Source organism: Leptosomus discolor, chromosome 24 (assembly GCF_034619465.1).
Source record: "Leptosomus discolor isolate bLepDis1 chromosome 24, bLepDis1.hap2, whole genome shotgun sequence".
Lineage (NCBI taxonomy): Eukaryota > Metazoa > Chordata > Aves > Leptosomiformes > Leptosomidae > Leptosomus > Leptosomus discolor.
This window is the reverse complement of record NC_141414.1, coordinates 8,236,337-8,254,108: the sequence shown is the minus strand read 5'-3', so window position 1 is coordinate 8,254,108 and position 17,772 is coordinate 8,236,337. Positions and strand designations below refer to the sequence as shown.

Here is a 17,772-nt window from a genome sequence, read left to right as displayed (position 1 = left end):
GCACCTCCACTGGAGACCTCCCACGCGCCTGTTGGCCAGGCTTTGTGCTCTGGTGTCACAGAGAGGCAAACTCCACACCTCGGGCCAGCAGAAGATCAGAGACGAGCCGCCGAGGTCACAGGCCGCCTCAGCATCGGTCTGGCGCTCTTCTTCCCCGTCGTCAGACCAGTCCACGTTTTTCAAAGCCTACTTTAGTGTTTTAGCCAGCAATACTCCACACAGGGGTGGCAAAGTGGAAAAGGGCATGAAAACAGCAAGAAAAGGGGGTTGTGTGTTTTGGAAACTGGGGAAGAAAGCTTTGCTCCAGGTTTTGAGAAACACTTTTCTGCAGACGGGCGACACCGCTTCCAACAGCGCAACCGGCCCGACGCAGATCTCCCTGGAGCGAGGACCGTGTTGAGCCTGCAGCTGCAGAGGAAGCCCAGCTCTTCAGGGATAATTGCCTCAGAAATGAACTGACCTACGGCTCTTCCCTACAGGGGACCTGAACCTCATTTGTTCTTTCAGCAAGGCTTAATACACTGTTTACATTTTTCAGGTTAAAAAAAATCTGAAACAAAGAGGCAAGCTTTGGTGTCTCTTAGAGAAATTCTCTAGCATGAAAGCTAACTACTGAAAAGAAACAGGAAAAACCTGCTTCAGGACAAAGCTGTTGCTATGAGAATAAGCCATGTCCAAACACAGCCACTTGCAAATGAGATTTCTTCTGCAAGGATTTTGAAGCGAGACATGTACTAACTCCAATGCCATCTGCATTTTTTTATTTTACAACAGGGCCTATAATTATAACTCCCCTTAAAATTCCATTATTCAATGTTTCCATCCCTTTCAGGATTCCTACCTGTAACATCCTAAACCCTAAGTCCACCTAAAAACCATCCAGCTGCAGTTTTCAAACACAAAAGGACAAACTTTTTTTGTGAAATACAGATACGGAAAACGTCACCTGAAAGGTAATTTTTACAATTACCAGGATATGAAAAACAGGAAACTAAAGGTGCAGCTTTGGCCAAGTCATTCTCTAGCAAATAACTGCTGCAACGAGCCTCATTCCCAAAAGTAACTATAGCAAAGCCAACAAGTTTACATGTGTGTTAAATGCAGGCATGTCCTTGCAGGACCGAGGCTACAACGTTCCCAGCAGAGTTGACAGGAGCAGCACTAAACCGGAAGAAAGCGAGGGGCAAAACCGAACCGATGGTCAAAGGAGCAAACCCAACACAACAGATAAACACAATCTAATCTTGTGGTTCAATACAGCAAAACAGAAATTCTGTTATAGCTCTCCCGAGGATTCACAAAGTGTAATTTACAGGAATCGCACTCAAAAAGTACGGCCTCTTCCAATCAGACAGGCTAGCTAAGAGCAAAGCCACTGAACTGACCGGGTAACTCCTCTCCAGTTCTCCCCTCGGGGACAACCTGCGAGGCAGAGCGCCGCTCAGCACCCGCGGCGCAGCTCCTGGGCCATCTCACACCCACCGCCGCCCTGTCCCGCCCACCCGAGCGCTGCCGGCCACCTCGCGCTGCCCACGGGGACCGCGGCTGCCCGCGCGCCCGCAGAGAAAACACGTCCCACCCTCTGAGCAGGGGAGCTGATCCTCAGTGCCCACAGCCAGGCTGGAACTTCGACACGCCAGGGGATGGATCGCTGCTTTTCCAGAAAGAAGCCAAAATCCCTTTAGGAAAGAGGTTAAACCAAATCCCTGAGCACCTGAACGCAGCTGTTAGCTCACGGTATCAAGTTCTGTTTCTGTTATTTTTCCTTCCTCCCACCTCTGACCTAAATAAAAACACATCCTGTATATCTGTGCCACTCCCTGTATTCACAGAGACCCGAGCAGCTTTCAAACCTTCTTCCCAATAATCAGCATCCCCCAGCCCCAACAGAGTTCCACTCCAAGCCGCCCAGTGGTGGCACAAGGCCACTGTACGTTGTCCCAAACACCTCCTGTCATACCCTACCTTCTGATCCAGGACGGGGGCTCATCAGAGAGGGAGAGAAGGAAGAACAGTGTTTACTGTTACGCAAAATTCCCTCCAAAACGCTGGGCATGTACCCTAGCCAAGTTTTCGCACTGAATCTGGAGAGCACGTGGCTGATTTTTCCCCCATCAGACAGGGCAAGCGTTACTGAAACCCATCACAACCGGGCGTTGCAGCCCTGAACTGAGCTGTGCCGCACACCAGGCACCTTTACCCAGAAGCCAGTCGCTGTTTCTCACGAGCCCATACTCATCACCTCACCCCTCACGGGACGAGGTTATCAGCGAAGAACATCCGCTGTAACCAGAGGAAAGCCACGACTCTTGATGAACTCTGGGCTGAGCAGTTTGGGGCTGCGCACGTTTTTTCGATACAGACATGAGACGGCAGCATTTAGTCAGCTTCCAGTCACCTACACAGCACAAGATTTTCACTTCACTTCACCCCTAAGACCGCCAGTTGGTACCAGGAACACCTTCTTCCTCGCCTGCACCACCTGCAGAACCTAGAGACTGCAGACTCATCTGCTCAGCTAGACTGGGCTAATGGGCTGTTTTTAAGAACTCCATTAGTGTAACAAATCCAGGCTAAAACAAGGCTGTTCCTCCCTTACAGCAGCCTCCAGGTTCACCAGAAATCAAAGTTTTTCTCTTCTTTTTTTTGTTTTTTTTTTTAAAAAAAAAAGGAGCTGTTTGCTGCTTTTTCCAAGATGCATCAGTTTATGAAATGCCACAAGATCAGTGTGTGATGCAATTATTTCCCCATCAGTTAGTGAAATAAAGTAAACAAGGAAAGCAGTAAAGAAACAGTTGAATCACGGGGCGTGCAAGAGCAGAGGGGAATCATACAAAGGAGAACAGCACTCACTGGTTTTCACTCGGGAAAGATGAGGTTGGGAAAGAGGCAGGGTAGCAGCTGCTCCACGAGTCGGCGGCCAGCATGGAATTCTGCAAGGAGAAACCAGAAGGGTTACAGCGGCAGAGGGCTGGCACGAGTACCTGCAGCTGCAGACCTGAGGCCAGGCTCACGACTCCTCTCCCTCGGCGCCTTCCAGAAGCACAGGGGGCTCTTCACCTCTCAGCAGGAGAAACAGAGTGCTACGCCCCCGTTTCAGCCTTTGAACCCATTTTCCCACTCCTGTCCCCGGAAGGACAATCGGGCCAGTCCCCTTTCCCGGCCCTTCGACCTCAGTCTCTCTGCAGAAAGCGAGCCCCGACCCACCACCTCAAAACCGGCTTGTAGAGGTGAACACCCGAAAACCTCGTTCCTCTCTCTTTGTCTTCCCGCCCCCCCCAGACAGTCTCCAACGTGAACGGGGAGCTTTTAGCTCAGCCCGTACCCCCACGGTGATCACAGGGAATACAGCAACTTGTCACGCAGCTACAGAGCAGCCTCTCATCTGTCCTTTTTTGTGTCCAAAGCGCGATACCTCGTGCTTGAAGCAACGTGCACCTCTCTAACCTCTCTATTCCTACATGCGGCAAAACTCAGCCGAGAGTTACAGACAGAGAACTGCGGGAACACGGGAACACCTCAGCTATTTTGGGATAGAGGTTTGCTTCTTGCCCTGTCCGAACAAACGCATCAGGGACCCGGTCTTGCTCTGGTAGCCGCATCAGGACAACACAACCCTGTTTGTCCCTGCCACTCTCAAGAGAGGCAGAGCTGGACCCAGCCGCAGGTTCAGCACGTCTCGGAGAGACGACCTGGGGCTGAGATGAGCTGCAATTCTGTGTAAACTCTTTAGTCCTTTCTCGAGGAGCCTGGCACCTACCAGCTTTAGAGAGGCAGTGTTTTAATCACAGCCTTGTTTTCCTCCTCCCACTTCAAAGGCAGCAGACAGCCGTCACCTCCACCCTCCCAATCAATACTTCGTGCCCCTGGAGAGCTGCCTAGACAGCCTGGTAAACAGCTCCTGGAAACACCCACGGGGGCTCCCGGGACCTGACAGGCCGGAGTGCTCTGCTCAGACCCCGTCTGGCGACACCCTCCAAAGAGCCTCTCCCACCCCCTCCCCGCAGCTGCCGGGCCCTCACCTCCATGGCTGGCACGGCGAGCTGGGAGCGGAGGCCGGGGATGCTGTAGAGCGTGTTGCCGGGCTGCTGGTGCTCGTGCTGCGGGTGGTTCTTGCCCCCGTCCATGGCCGGGTGTGCTGAGGGCATCAGCCTGCGTCCTGCCGCATGGAGCCCTCGGGTAGGTGGGACAGGCTACGGAGTGGTGGAAGGGTCTTTATCTGTGCTCTTCACCCTGCACCATGTCCTGGGGAGGAAGAGAAACGCACGTTTGAATTTTATGAAAGGGAAGGGGGAAAAAAAAAAAAAACAACAACCCACGCTTCTAAGACCAAAAGCAGCTAAGAGATCAGTAAACAGAAGTCAGCCTGTGAAATGCCTGCCTGCCTCTTCATAAAAGAGAGGTTTTTACTGGGAAACAGAGTTCTCAAATATCACCACACCTGGAATTCACCCAGACCCATGAACTTAAACACACCTCTCCTGCCTCACTGCAAGCACGCTGCGGAAGGCTGGCAGATCATCACAATCATCTCCGATTTTTGCAGTAGACACACAGCTGGTTTCAGCTTGAGGAATTTTCTTGTCTAATGTACACAAAGATTCTGCACTTCTGTGCAAAAATCAATTCCCCCGAATCGCTTGTTTTCATGAAAATACGCTACGTAGGTGGAAGATGGCTCCACGGAGCACCGAGGGCCGTGCCGAGCAGCCAGAGAAGCCCCTCGCGGGGTCAGCGGGTGCTCACGTCGCAGTACAGCGGGACCGAGACCCCTCCCTGCTGTCGGTCAGGGCGCACTAATGCTCTTCACCTTGTGCTCTTGCGCTACGCACAAAGGCCAGACTGGACCGCCCGCTTGTAGCATTAATGCTGTGAATCTAACAAATACACGAACTTAGGGGCTGTCTTGCATTTTCCCTGTTGCTAGCAAGATGAGATTTCAGAATCATGAAAAAAGCAAGGGTATTGTCCTGGCAGGGATTAACCTCACGATAAAACATTGCCTTCAGCGCAACTTCCCCGCTAAATTCTCCGTAACACCAAAAGACACCAATTGGACTTAATGGATTCAAAAAAGAGATGGTAAAAGCAACCTGTACAGCCAGAAGAGCAAGAGAAAAGCATCCATGACTTCTTTACTTCCACCACAACTTTCTTTGCCCCTCTTCTGCCTCCCACAACCCTGGCTGCCCCCGAAGCCCGTGGCAGGACAGCCCAGTAAATGAAACTGGCCAACACGTTCTCATGGAGCCAGCCAGCCAAGCAGGAAAACCAAGTAGCACAAACTGAAGCTGAAATTTAAACCGCGCCAGCTCCGATCAGTTAGGAGATACTATTTGCCACAACCAGTATTTCTGAAAAGTCCTTTCTGAGTCAAAGTCCCTTTAAAAATACGCGACCTTTCAGCAGACAGAATTATTTCTGCGTTGGTAATGGAAAGCGAAATTAAAGCGACTCTTTCTTTCTCTCTCTGGTGGCAGCAGCCACGCCAGGACTGCTCTCCGAGCAGGGCTCGCACCAGCAGGCTGCAGAACCCACAGGGGACCGAGGACACCCCCGCTGAGCCCAGGCTGGAGAGGCTGACACCCACCCTTGGGGAGAAGTGACCGGGCAAAGCCCTCACACCCTGGGGACTTTCTGGGTGAGGAGCAGAGAGCAACAGCCCCGCTGCCTCTGCTCCTCCAGCAAACTGTGGGTGCACCAACACCTTCACAAGACACAGTTCTTCCAGACCGAATTAAATCATTTGCCAGAGGCCAAGCACCTTCTGGTTTAAAAAAAGTATTCCCCGTTCTATTTTAGCCGAAGAGGCAGCCACTCCGGGATGCACACGGGCTACGTAAGCTCGCCAGCCCGCGCTGGACGAAAGCTGTGGCTCGTCGGGGTGGGGCCGCAGAGCAGAAGGCCACTTCCCCAGGAGCAGACTGGCCAGCAGCGGGTTTAAACAGACTGCAGAGTTCCCTAATCCAGTCCTTGCCTCTTCCCACAGCCTGACAAATCGTAAAGAAAAACAAAAACGAGACCAAGTGACCAAGGCGCAAGCATTCTCCCCAGGACAGCACAGTGGAACGTCGCCTCCAGAGAATCAAGTTCATACACCAGCAGAAGTAACACCAGGCCACCTGAAGCTACAAAAACCATTAAGCTACAAAACTCTCAGATCATTTTAATTAATCGCTAACAGAATAAATACTCTTGACAAAGGCCTGGGATCACCTAGATCCTTTTCACTGGCTTTATTTCACCAGACATTTACTGCAGTCTCCTTCTTTTACAAGCAGAAGTGTTTCTTTTTACCACACCATAAAATCCACACTCAGGCTTTATAGTTCATAAGCCCAGAGGCAAAAGCTAGCTCAAACCACTTAGCTGGCACCCCAGCATCCTAATTAATATTGTTGTATTGGCCTCTGGCCGCTTGATTTATGAGCCAACCGCTAGCACCAGGGTTCCCAAAAAGCAGCCTGTCGACCACTTCTAGTCTCGAAGCCTCATTAGAAGCTGCTCAATCACAGCCTCCCCTGGCAGAAGTCAGCTCCCCGGCACGGCTGCAGAAGCAGCAGCATTTCTAGCGGGTGCTCTGGCCCCACTCACGCACCATTTAAGCGTTGATGCTGAAGTCCAATGATTTCAGCAAAACCTGCTTTATGCTGCACCTCCCGAAGACAAAGGACCGCAGGTGAGTGTCCTCAGGCAGCCCAGCGTTCACCTCCCACCTATCGAGCGGCTCTGCGCACAAAAGACCGTGAGGGCGTTAAAATATTCAAGGACTTCTTCCTCCCAAGCCATGACTTATTGCAACAGAACTGGCGGGTAGGGATGCACAAACGCAGACTCAGACCCCAAGCCCATCGGGAAGCGATGCAGGGAACGGCTTCACCAGCGAGGAGTGAAACGCGCTACGCTTCAGCGTGATGGCTGCACCTTCGCCCTGGGGACGCTCTCCTCCCCGGGCTTTAGGGCTGCTTCCTTCCTTTCCTTTCAGCTGCTCTCCCACGACACTGGTGGTCCACGAGGGCTCCTACAAAATGTTATGTTACATCCAAGGAAGGAAGCAACAAGGGACAAGACAAACATTTATCATGACTCCACTTGCATCCAGTGCACAAAATGGATGAGGGGGAAGAGTTTGCTTAAAAAATAGCCCTGCCTCCTTCCTTCTTCCAGCCATACAATTCAGGGCTTTTCTCCTTGCCTTAGCGGATTTGACAAGAGGACCTAGATCATACATTAAGCCTGTGCTGCAACATCCCAATCCCCAAACAAAGCCACGGGGAGCAGAGACCTACAACAAGGTTTGTTTTCCGCTTCCATCAACCTGCTCTGAGATCCTCCAGCCTCCCAATTCGAGAGAGACGTCGGTGGTACGAGGCTGTAAGGAAGGCAAAGCAACAGGAAAACCTTCACGAGGCTCTCTCCAAGTGCTACACGGAGCTACAAACGGCACAGTCTGTTTTGGGGGGGTCTGCTTTTTCTTTGTTAAAGATTACCTTTACACCTCACTGAACGGAGGTGGTGAGGTTTGCCGATCTAAGGGTCAACGTCACAGACTGCGTTAGAGACATCGATACCCTCTGGTGCCTGCAAAACACTGCGTCTGTTCTTTTCACCAGAGACTTCATGGGGTTTGCTTTTTTTTTCCTCCTATTTATAACAGCTTTCGATAGGAAATCAGAAGCAGCTATTCCCGTAACAGCTGTAGCAAATATACAGCTTTACTTACACATCCAGAGTAACTTGGGGAGGGTAAAATCAATATCAGAATTTTCCCCTGCCTGCTCTACAGCATCTCGTGTCTCGACAATACCATTTTTCACTGGCCGGGTTCTCTGCAGAGCAGGGCCTTTCTCTAAAGCAGCGTTAGTTCCTTAGGAAAACTCTTGCACAACAGACCATACCCAATTAGCAAAACGAAGGAAACTGCTTAAGGAACTGTAAACTTCTACGCTTGAGCAATGGTCAGATGGTGAAAGACAATGCATTGAATTTGCATGACATCATTCCTCTGAAGAGATCAAAGTGAAGCCTTATAGATGGGCAACCCAAAATCTTGAGATCTTTTGTTCGGAGATGCCAAGAAAAATCAGTAACGCAGTTAATGATGAAACCCAGATGTGGTGGACTCCCAGGCCACACCACCGGGATGAATCCCCTCAACGCTCTCTCGTTAACCCAAACCAAACCCGCGCGCTGCTGGGGAAACGTTCCCTGAACGCACAGACGTCACACACCAGCTAACAGCTGTCCCGAGGCCGCTGGGACCTGCCCGCCCAGCGAGCGCCTTCCGCGTCCCGGTCGCGCACCGTCCCCGTCAGCATTTACTCCTACAGGCGAGCCACCGAGCAGCCCGAGTCCCAGCACGGAAATGGGCAAGCTGGCGCACCCCATCTCCCTGGTTTAGGGGGGCTCCCTGGCTGGGGTACGCTCCAAAACGCATCCAGCCATGGGTAACAGCGGGAAGCAAGAGGCATCAGGAACTCCCTCTACGCCCTGCACCCTTCCAGCCGCTGCCTCGGCGCCCGAGGATGCTGAAGGCACCGCTGGTCCGACCAGAGCAGCACCAGCGACGCGGCGGCAGAGCAGGCGCTGGCCGTCACCAAACCCAACCTCCTCCCCGCCGCCAAAGCTCCACCGCTGCATCACCGTCTTCTGCTCCCCGCGCGGGAAGACAGCGGCCGCAGCGGGTTCCCGGGACGGTCAGCAGGGGGTTCGTAACAGCTCTCGCTCTGGTCAGAGAGGGCTCCTGCCTGGCTTCCGTACTCCAATTCCAAGGAAAAACTAAAGAACAAACTGACTGAAGCCGGTCTCGGAGATCTGTGCCGGCCCAAGGACGGCAGGACAATACCCGCCAGAGAGCAGCAGAAGTGGAAAGAGCCCTCGGTACGCGCTTGCCTTGCCGTCCCCCAGGCAGCCTCGTCACGGAAACCCAGGGAAATCAGCAAGTTCCTCGCCCGCCGGAGCGCTCTCATTTCCACATCCCCTCCAGCCGCCGTAACAATAAAAGCTGATAAACACGGAGGCCCGCGGGCCGCAAGCGAACCCTTTCAGCAAACCTTTTCTCAAGCCTTTTTCCACTTCTCTTACCAAACACACTCCCACAAAGTAACGGTTCCCACGGCTGCTGCAAACCAGGGTCTCCCGTTTAGGATCATTTCTATTACAGAAGCATGCGAGTGGCCCACAGGATTTAGGGGTTTTAATACACCGGGGTGCTATCAGCAACTGATTTGACTTGGGAGTATTAGAAACTCCAAGACCAGCAGTGAGCAAAAATCTAATTACTGACATCAATTGTTGATATTAGCAGTCAAAAAAGGTCCTAGTTACATAGACCAACACTTTTTTTTCCCTAAAGTCTGAGAGTCACCTCGAGTACCACCTAAGATTCAAACCCTGCAGTTAAAACTCTCACGTGAGTCACAGATGAAAAAAAAACACTTTTGAAAAACCCTCCCCTGCCCTGTTTGACAACCAGATTTGGGATGTTTGCTGATTATTCACTTTTAAAACTTCTACTTATGAAAAAAAAAAAAAAAACAACTAAAGAAGCAGAGTGCTACTACCAAATTCAAGAATCGAGAATTGACTCAAGGTTTTCATAGCACTAGAGAATGCAGAATCATGGAAAAGAGCGACCTTGAGCTCCACGACAGAAGTCACGTTCGGACATCACCCCGAAACAGCCCCGGTGCGCGGCACACACCACATCCCGCGCACGCAGGCACCGGCCGGCCGTGCCAGGAGGCACCAAACACTAACAGGGAGTCTCAAAGAGCTTCCCAAGGGGGTTATGCTTCAAGACACAACTGCAAAGTAATTAGACTGATTTTACAGATGGGCTATTTGTCACACAGAATTAGCTGGAGCACTCCAGTGCCAGGATAACTATTCCAGGAGCAACATGACTGAAAAAAACAAACCTACAGGAAAAAACAACCGCACACAAAAAAAAACAAAACCAAAAAACCCCAAAACAACCCCACCAAACAGGGCAAGGATAAGGTCACTAAAAAAATTAAAAAATCACTGGAACAGATTTTTTTATTTCCCTGCCACAAAACCTACGTAATTACAAAAAATTATCTCAAGCACAATCTGCAAAGCTGCTTACTTGCAGCCAGGCAGAGAAGTTTTCTAGAGTCCCCCAGGACGAAGCTCCCGTGAGCAGCACAAAGGGCCCCGGCCGGGAGAGGAGCACCCCAGCTCCGCAGAGCAGCCCCTGGCACCAGCGGCAGCCGGGACGGAACGGAGAGGATCCCCAGCACCACCGGGATAACGCCCCCGGCTTCAAGAACTTCAGTAATTCTCTTCTGCCAGACTCGAGCAACGATTACACGGCCCTGAAAACACACTGGACTTGCTCCTTCACGGCCGAGCAGCCCGCGTGGAACAACGACACCGGCTCCCTGCACAGCGCGATGGAGCCCTGCGAGCCCCTCCACGGTGTCACGAGTTCTTCTGAACCAGCTACAGGAGCAGTTTCCCCTTCGGTAACGGGTTGCTCAAAGGTTTGTCAGCCAGCCCGGGCAGCGAGGGCTGCTGCGGTCCGCAACTCCGGGGGAATGCATCGCGCCCGGAGGTTACGGAGCCCAAACTTCAACTGTTAACAGCTCGAGGTTTTTAGAGCTTTCTCGGCCCAGCACGGCAGCAGAGCATTGCCAATCTGAAAGCCATAAGGAACGGCTCTGCCGTAATCAGGGTCGACAGAGCTGTGGGCGAGGGCTCGGCTCACGGGAAGCCGCAACCGAGAGGTGAGAACAACCCCCCGCACTCTCGGCAAGGCAAGCGCTTCCTCCGGGTGCGTTCAGTCTCTGTTGGTGCCTCTTAACCTGCCCCCGTTAAAAGCAGACAGCGAGGGAGCCTCAGGCGGGCACGGAGCGGGCAGAGCTAAACGTGCCAACGGCGCTGGATAACGCCAAGAGCTCAGAAACCCCCTCTAGTTCCTCCTCCTGCTGGCGGGTTAACCCCACGCTCACCCACCCACCCGCCCGCCCGCCCACCGCCGCGGCGCAGGAAGGGAGCCCTGAGCCTCCTGCCCCCTCCCACCAACACGCTGCCGCCGGTGAAGCATCGACACGGGCGCCCACGGGAGCTGCAGCTGGAGGGAATTCTCCAGAACATGACGAGCGTACGACCGACGAAGAAACGGGAACCTGCACTGCGGTTTTCACGGCTCAAGCGCCAGGCTAGCTGCAAGTTCCTCTTTAACGTTTCTCCCTGCCACGCTTCTGGAGAGTTTGGATCAAACAACCTTTTGCCTTGAGGGATGCAAAGGGAAGGGTTCAAATCAGAGCCCCCCGTCACCGCCACCGGCAGTGACTCACTCGGAGAAACAGGAAAACCAAGGGAGAGAAGCTGGGACCTTCCCTCCTGACACAGGCATGGGCCCCTGGCGGAGCTACCACGAGGCTCCATCCCACTCGGAACAGGGACCAGCAGACTGAAGATAGCATCTGAGTACAAAAGTTCAACACGAACAGAAACAGCAGATCTTTTCCCTGCGGGTAAGTCACAATACGAATGGAAACACCGTCTTTTCATTCTCCCTGCTATTTGCAACTCTTTTTCATTAGGCAAACCCTGTTCTCTGCAGAGCACAATCAAACACAGCACTGCTTGTTTGTGTCTGAAACACTGCTGGAAAAGGAATTTTGAGCTAATTTACAAAGGAAGAAGTTAATGCAGAAACAGAAAATCCTGTGGGTGACTCACTCCAGCTCTCTACTGTTCTTAAGGCTGTTGCATGTATACTTGAAAGCCAAAGAATCCAAAGTTTGTTCTCACCAGGAGCTATCTTAGAAGAGACACAGATTGCATGGATTTACCTCACTGACAGCACAGAAAGGAAGAACATGCCTCCAGCCTTGAATATTGGAAAACCCGAGAAAGAGCAAGCCCGACGCAGACACCTTCAACGTGACGTTAGAAGGAGCTGCAGAAAAGAGGGGAGAAAACCCTGACCCGGGTCAGCCGAGGAGTACGGCTCAGTCCCGGTACAAACACCGGGGACACCACCACTCCAAAGCACACTTACTACGCGGGATGAAAACCGCATCACTTCAGGGCATCCCAGCCCGAGCACCTTCAGCCACCTGGAGCTCCTGACGCTTTCGGCAAGGAAGAACGCGCCGGGGAGCGCGTGTTCGGCACAGACTTGGAGCCGTGAGCCCGTCGGCACGGCACTGCCAGGCTCCTGAGCAACGCCGAGAAGGGAATGGGGCAAACCTCGTTACCTACCTGGGCTATGCAAATCAACCCGGAATTGCAGCGGGAAGCTCTCGGACAGATTAACTGCTGGGATTCAGATATGCCGCGAGCAACAGGAAGAAGAATTGAGGTCGTTCCAGAGCCTCTCGCCAGCCCTGTGGCGGTGCAGGCGAACGAGCAAACTTGCCCTCCACAGACAGCGGTGCTGCTGGAGAAAAGGAAGAGCTGTACCCTTCCAGCAGCGCTAGCTCCTCCTCGCTTGAAGCGCAGACCACACAGGGGAAAAAATAAAGAAATCAAAGACAGCTTTTTGGAGGGAAAAGTCCTCTTTACAAAACAATATTAACTGTCCCATGTAGATTTAAAGTCAGTCAGGTGTAAATTGGCATGTAACAGACTTAATTATGGTAAGTGCCAGGAAAAAAAAAATAAAAGCTGAAAACCACCACACGGCGAGACAGGTCAGGTTGCAAGGACCGGAACAAGGAACGGAACGAGGAACGGAACGAGGAACTGCAGGTGACAGAGTGGGGCAAAATCTGAGTTTCTGGGGAGGAGGACAGGGGCCGTCTTTACACCACGCAGGTCGCCCGTGGAAGCAGCCGCGGGGAAGCGCCGTACAGCACGGCCGAGAGCAGCCACGTACGGGGACGGGCTGCGCAGGCGGTGGCTGCCACCCGTCACACGGGAACGAGCTCAGCCCCAGAGCCAGCGCAGCCCGCCGGGAAAGGAGGCTCGCCTCCCCACCGGCCTTCCGCCCCTAGCAAACACCAACAGGGCCGCCAGGCTCCCCGCACGAGAGGGATCCAAACCAGGGTAAAGCACCTTTGCACCCACCCAGGCCTGTGCTGCCCCCAGAATCGCACTGCCCGTCACCGGGATGCTCCTTGGTGCTGCCGGGACACTTGGGAGAGTCGCAGCGGCCTTACTCCCTGCACAGAAATGCAAGGCTAAACAAAGAGAGGGAAAAGGCTTCATCTTGCTGCTGGCATCCGCCCCAACGCGCCATTCCCTAGATTTCCAGGGACTGACATTAGGCGATTCAGGGGCACAGCAGCTGGAGCAACCACAGAAAGGGTCGTTAATCTGCCCGCTGACATAAATGGCCTCAAATCTTCCACAGATACTTTCGTTTCAAGGCTGAGCAATTACAGTTAATTGCTGATGCTACCTGCAAGGCTGACCTCACTTTTCATTCATTCAGCTTGCGGCCACTCCAGAACATTATCTCTCCTGCTTCCCTGGACCCTGTTTCTCCGCCAGCAGAGCTGGCAGGTCCCCGCTTCACCGTTCCAAGTTTTCATGTTACCTCCCCACAAGGGCCGTCCCCCCTCCGCTCCGCTCGCAGGCTGCGCTCACGCCGATGGTCTGTCTCCAGATTCAAACGTTCTGCTTGGAGCAACAAAACAGTGCTCCGAGAGGGCCCCGGAGAGACTTGAAGCAAAGCTGGCCTGTGGGGCAGAGACAGATTCCGCCTGTCCCTGCTCTTCCACCTGGGAGAACAAATACGACTATTTCTGGACAGAGCAAAACCGCCTCCGTACCCACGCTTCTGCCAAGAAACACTCAGCACATTTTTGTGTAAAGCGACGCAGCAGCAGCACAACCCTGCGCCGAAACGCCCGGAGCACAAACGCGCCGGCCCTGCGAGGCAGAGCTCGGGCCGCGGCAGCCCGGCGGCTCAGACCCCGGACACACCCCCCGGTTCTCAAACGGGGGGCCTGGAGCAGCCCCCGCCAGCGCGGCACAGCCCGAGCAGCACCGGGAGCGCTGGGGCCGCTCCGCTGCTGGCGCCCACCGCGAATACAGGCCTGGCGAGGACAAACCGCGGCGGGCGCTGGCGGCCGGCTCACCCGGCGGGCACGGCCCCGGCACAGCCACGGTCCGGCAGCAGCGCAGCGGGACGGAGCTGTAACCCCAGCCCAGCGCCGGCACCGGCAGCCCCAGACACAGACCTGCACGGCGGAGGCGCGGTATCGCCGCGCTTCGTTAAAGGGAAGGGGAAGAGCACCGAGACTTTCCGAGGGTCAGGAGCCGAGGAAACGCGGATCCCCGATCCCCTACACTTTGCTCTGCCCCCAGACTCCAAGACACTCGGTCACAAGCGACACGCTGGAAGAAACTCTCCGCTGGAGCTGAGCGAGTCTCGCTGTTCCGTTTCACACAGAGCCGTGCAGGGCACACCACACACCCCGGGACAGCAAAGCCCGCTTCCCTGCGCACCGTCAGCACACCAACACCGTTTCAAACCAGCCGACCCCCAGGCGGGCTCAGCACATACCTTCTCCGCCAAAGAGGCTCCCGTTAGCCCCTGGCAAAGCCACATGTTTACAGACCTTGGTCACGTTACTGAAAGAGACTGAAGAGCTTGAAGTTGAAAAAACATGTCAGGAGTACATCAAACTCCTAATTAAGCCCAGAAGGCTTTCCTGAGAGATCCAGGCTCTCATGATTAAAAAAATCACAGCGCGGTATTCAGCGACTGCACAGTTAGCTCTTTATTACAGTGTCGCTGCTCAAAAAGCTTTAAACCTGTGTCAGCACTTTCATTATAGACCCTCCATGTCAGGGACCTGTAACTTAACCGTTGAAAAGCCCTATTCAGTCAGGAAACACCACCCTCGGACACGCCGCTCGCTCGCTACTTTAAACAACAACAAAAATGTAAAAAATTCCCGTCCACGTATCCTGCAGCGTTAAGAACCCGCCAGGAAAGTGGCTGCAGCTTTTCAGCGAGCGCCCGTGCGGCCGACGCAGCCTGTCCCATGTCTGGCACATGACGGAACATGACGCTTGGTCCTGCTGGGTTTGTGCCAAAGCCGGCGGGGATTAGCGGGGGGATCCAGAGCCAGCACCAGCAAAACATCACGCTCCACAGCACGCACCGGGCAGCGAGAGGGAGGGACAGACGGCTGTGCAGGAGAAGTCCACTCCTGTGCGAGGATGAGGATGTAAGACTCTGAAAAGGGTAAAGTACAGGAGGAGGCTGCATTTGGGTAAACGTTGAACGTTTCATGGGTTTTTCTAAAAACGTGCGAGTTCTTACTTCAGGGAAATCCACCCATGGGACTCCACAAAATCTTTCAGAATGCTTTTGGAAGAACGGAACTTGAGATCTGATCATTAACGAAAAAAACGTTGCAAAACGCACCGGCCGTGCCACCTCCTGACGCGTTCTGGGGGTTACCATCGCATTTTCCTTCACAAAGAAAAAACCTCTCTTTCAGCCGGCCCGAGAGCCCAGCAAAAGCCTGAGCCCGAGGCCAAGAACAGGCAAAACGCTGTTGAAGGAAGCGGGTGGGGAAAACGTCCCCGTCTCTCTCAACTTCAGTCAGCCATCCTGGCTACCACCTGGAACTGCCCCAATAAAAAATGCCGCTGCTTAATTAGACAAAGACCCTCTAACGGCCACCGCAGCGCCACTGACTTCAGCGCCCGACACTGGGCAAGCTGGCAGAGCACGGCGATTTCAGGCACTCAGGGTAGCGCCAGCCTCGCGCTGCGCCCGTGCTGAGCACCGAGATTTCAGGTGGTTTTAGGCGGCTGAAAACGTACTTTGGACAAGTCAAGTATTCCTCCTTTGGAGAGCGCTCGCACTAGGTTGGGAGGAGACCTCGTTCAGCCCTGCTGCCGCGGGCACAGGCTTATTTTGGGCAGGTGAGGGTGCAAATGTCAAGCAGATAGACGCCCACCCAGAAGAGAGCGAGTGGCAGAGACAAGAACAGAATTCAGGTCTCCAGAACCGGCAGCCCACCCAAGGGACTCTGCAAAACTTTCTCCTGCTTTATGGGACGCACAACGTTCCCGGAACTCAAAGCAAAAGTATTAGTACGTCATTTTCCCCTCAACCGCATCCCCATCCCAGCTGCTCCCAGCTCCGCCGTACCCCCGCAGGTCAGCGGGTGCTCAGCGTTCGGGTGACACACGGACAACCCGCAGACGACGAGGGTGCCGCACAGGTACAGCCAACAGCGCTCTGCCCCCTCGACTGACACAGCAACAGCGCACGAACCACAAAAACCCCGACAGACTTCGGGATCCCAGCGCTGAACCTGCAGAACTGGCCCTTCAAAAGCCCGCCCTGTTTAACTGTCCCTAGAGCACGCTCGGCTGAAGTCGCGGTTCTCACGGCGATGTTATGGTTATGGTTGAGAACGGAGCTTTCCCATACACCTTGCCCGAGTACGTCAGTAAGGACCGAGTACAGTGGCGCCCGCTCAGAGCGCCGGAGCTCAGAGCCCGTTCGCACAGGCCGTCCTTCCCAGGGGCTCCTCGCTGGGCCATGGAGAGCGGCTCCACCGCAGCAGGAACTCGGCGACCGAGGCCTCGGCCCGCTCTGGGTCTCTGCACCCGTTTTTGCCCCCCTCCCCTTAAAAGCAGCCGAGCAAGGGGCGCAGAACAACGAGAGTTCTCCAGCTTTGGCCGCCGCAGCTGCCGCTCGGGCAGCGGTTCCCTTCTCGGGACGGACCCGGGCAGCGGCAGCAGCCGCCGGTCGCGGCTCTGGACCTGGGGCCAGCGCCCGCGGGACGTCGCTCCACGGCACCTTTCGCCTTTCTACGAAGCAGAAACACACCAGCAGCCGGTGCCGACCGGCTCGTCCCAAACCAAACGGCGACCCTGACCGTCGCTCTCGGCGACCAGGGACAGTTTCACCGCCATAACCCCGGCCTCGCCCGCGGGGCCACCCGAGACACCGACACGCGTGGAGAAACCAGCGACCTGCCCGGCCCGGGGCGGGGTGAGCGGGGCCGGCACTCGCTGCCCCCCCCACCGGCGGCTCCCGGCCTCCGCGAGGAGCAGCCCGAGGGCCCCGCCGCCGGGCCCCGCCGCGCCACGGGCCGCCCCCTCGGCGGCGACGAGCGGCCCCGGAGCGCAGGCGGCACCGGGCAGGCCCGGCCGGGGCGGCGACACGCCGGGGGACCGCGGAACCCCCCCGCCAGGGCCTCTCAACCCGGCCCGGCCGCACGGAGGAAGGCCCGGGGCTCTCCGCCCGCCGACAGGACCGGGCCGGGGTGCGGTGGCGGCGGCGACCGAGGGGAACCGAGCCTTCGGCCCCGGGGCAGCCCTGCGACCCGGCCCGCGGGGGGAGCGGGGAGCGGGCGGCGGGCGGCCCTTACCTGTGTCCCGGGGGGGCTCAGGCTCCCGCCCGGCGGCCGCCGCCTCTCCGCACTTCCGGGTTCCGCACGGCCGCCATCTTGGGGGGACACGGACTTCCGGGCCGGAAGTGGGCGGGGCCTCTGGGGGAACCGGGACCGGGTCGGGCCGGGCTGGGGGGAGCGGGGGCACCGGCCGGCGCTGGGCTGGGGTGGGGGCACCAGGTAAGGACGGGCTCGGGCCCCAGCCCCGACTGGTGCAGGGGCAGCGGGGCCCGCGGCGTCGGGAAGCGGCTCCGGGAACCCCCCGGGGCCGAGGGAACCCCCCCAGGCCCGTGTCCCCGGCCGCGGCGGGACGTGGCGCCTCTCCCCGCGGGCAGGGCCTGCGCCGCCGTCCCGCACCTCGCTCCGCTGGGCTCACGGAGCGGCACCGCCCGGCCCGGGAGCCCCCGGCTGGGCCCTCCCGACCCCG

General features: G+C 55.7%; 1 protein-coding gene across 2 annotated transcripts in view; it reads right to left on the bottom strand.

Annotated features, from left to right (window-relative positions):
- SBNO2 (strawberry notch homolog 2) overlaps nucleotides 1-4,173 on the bottom strand; it is a 48,789-nt gene extending 44,616 nt beyond the window's left edge. For both annotated transcript variants that reach the window (XM_086477687.1, XM_086477686.1), the window contains exons 1-2: nucleotides 4,023-4,173; nucleotides 2,854-2,933 (exon numbers count right to left, since the gene is read on the bottom strand). In XM_086477687.1, coding sequence (XP_086333813.1) covers nucleotides 2,854-2,933; nucleotides 4,023-4,148 — 206 coding nt within the window. In that variant the 5' untranslated portion in view covers nucleotides 4,149-4,173. The remainder of the gene's footprint in view (nucleotides 1-2,853; nucleotides 2,934-4,022) is intronic.
- Nucleotides 4,174-17,772: the final 13,599 nt, after the last annotated feature.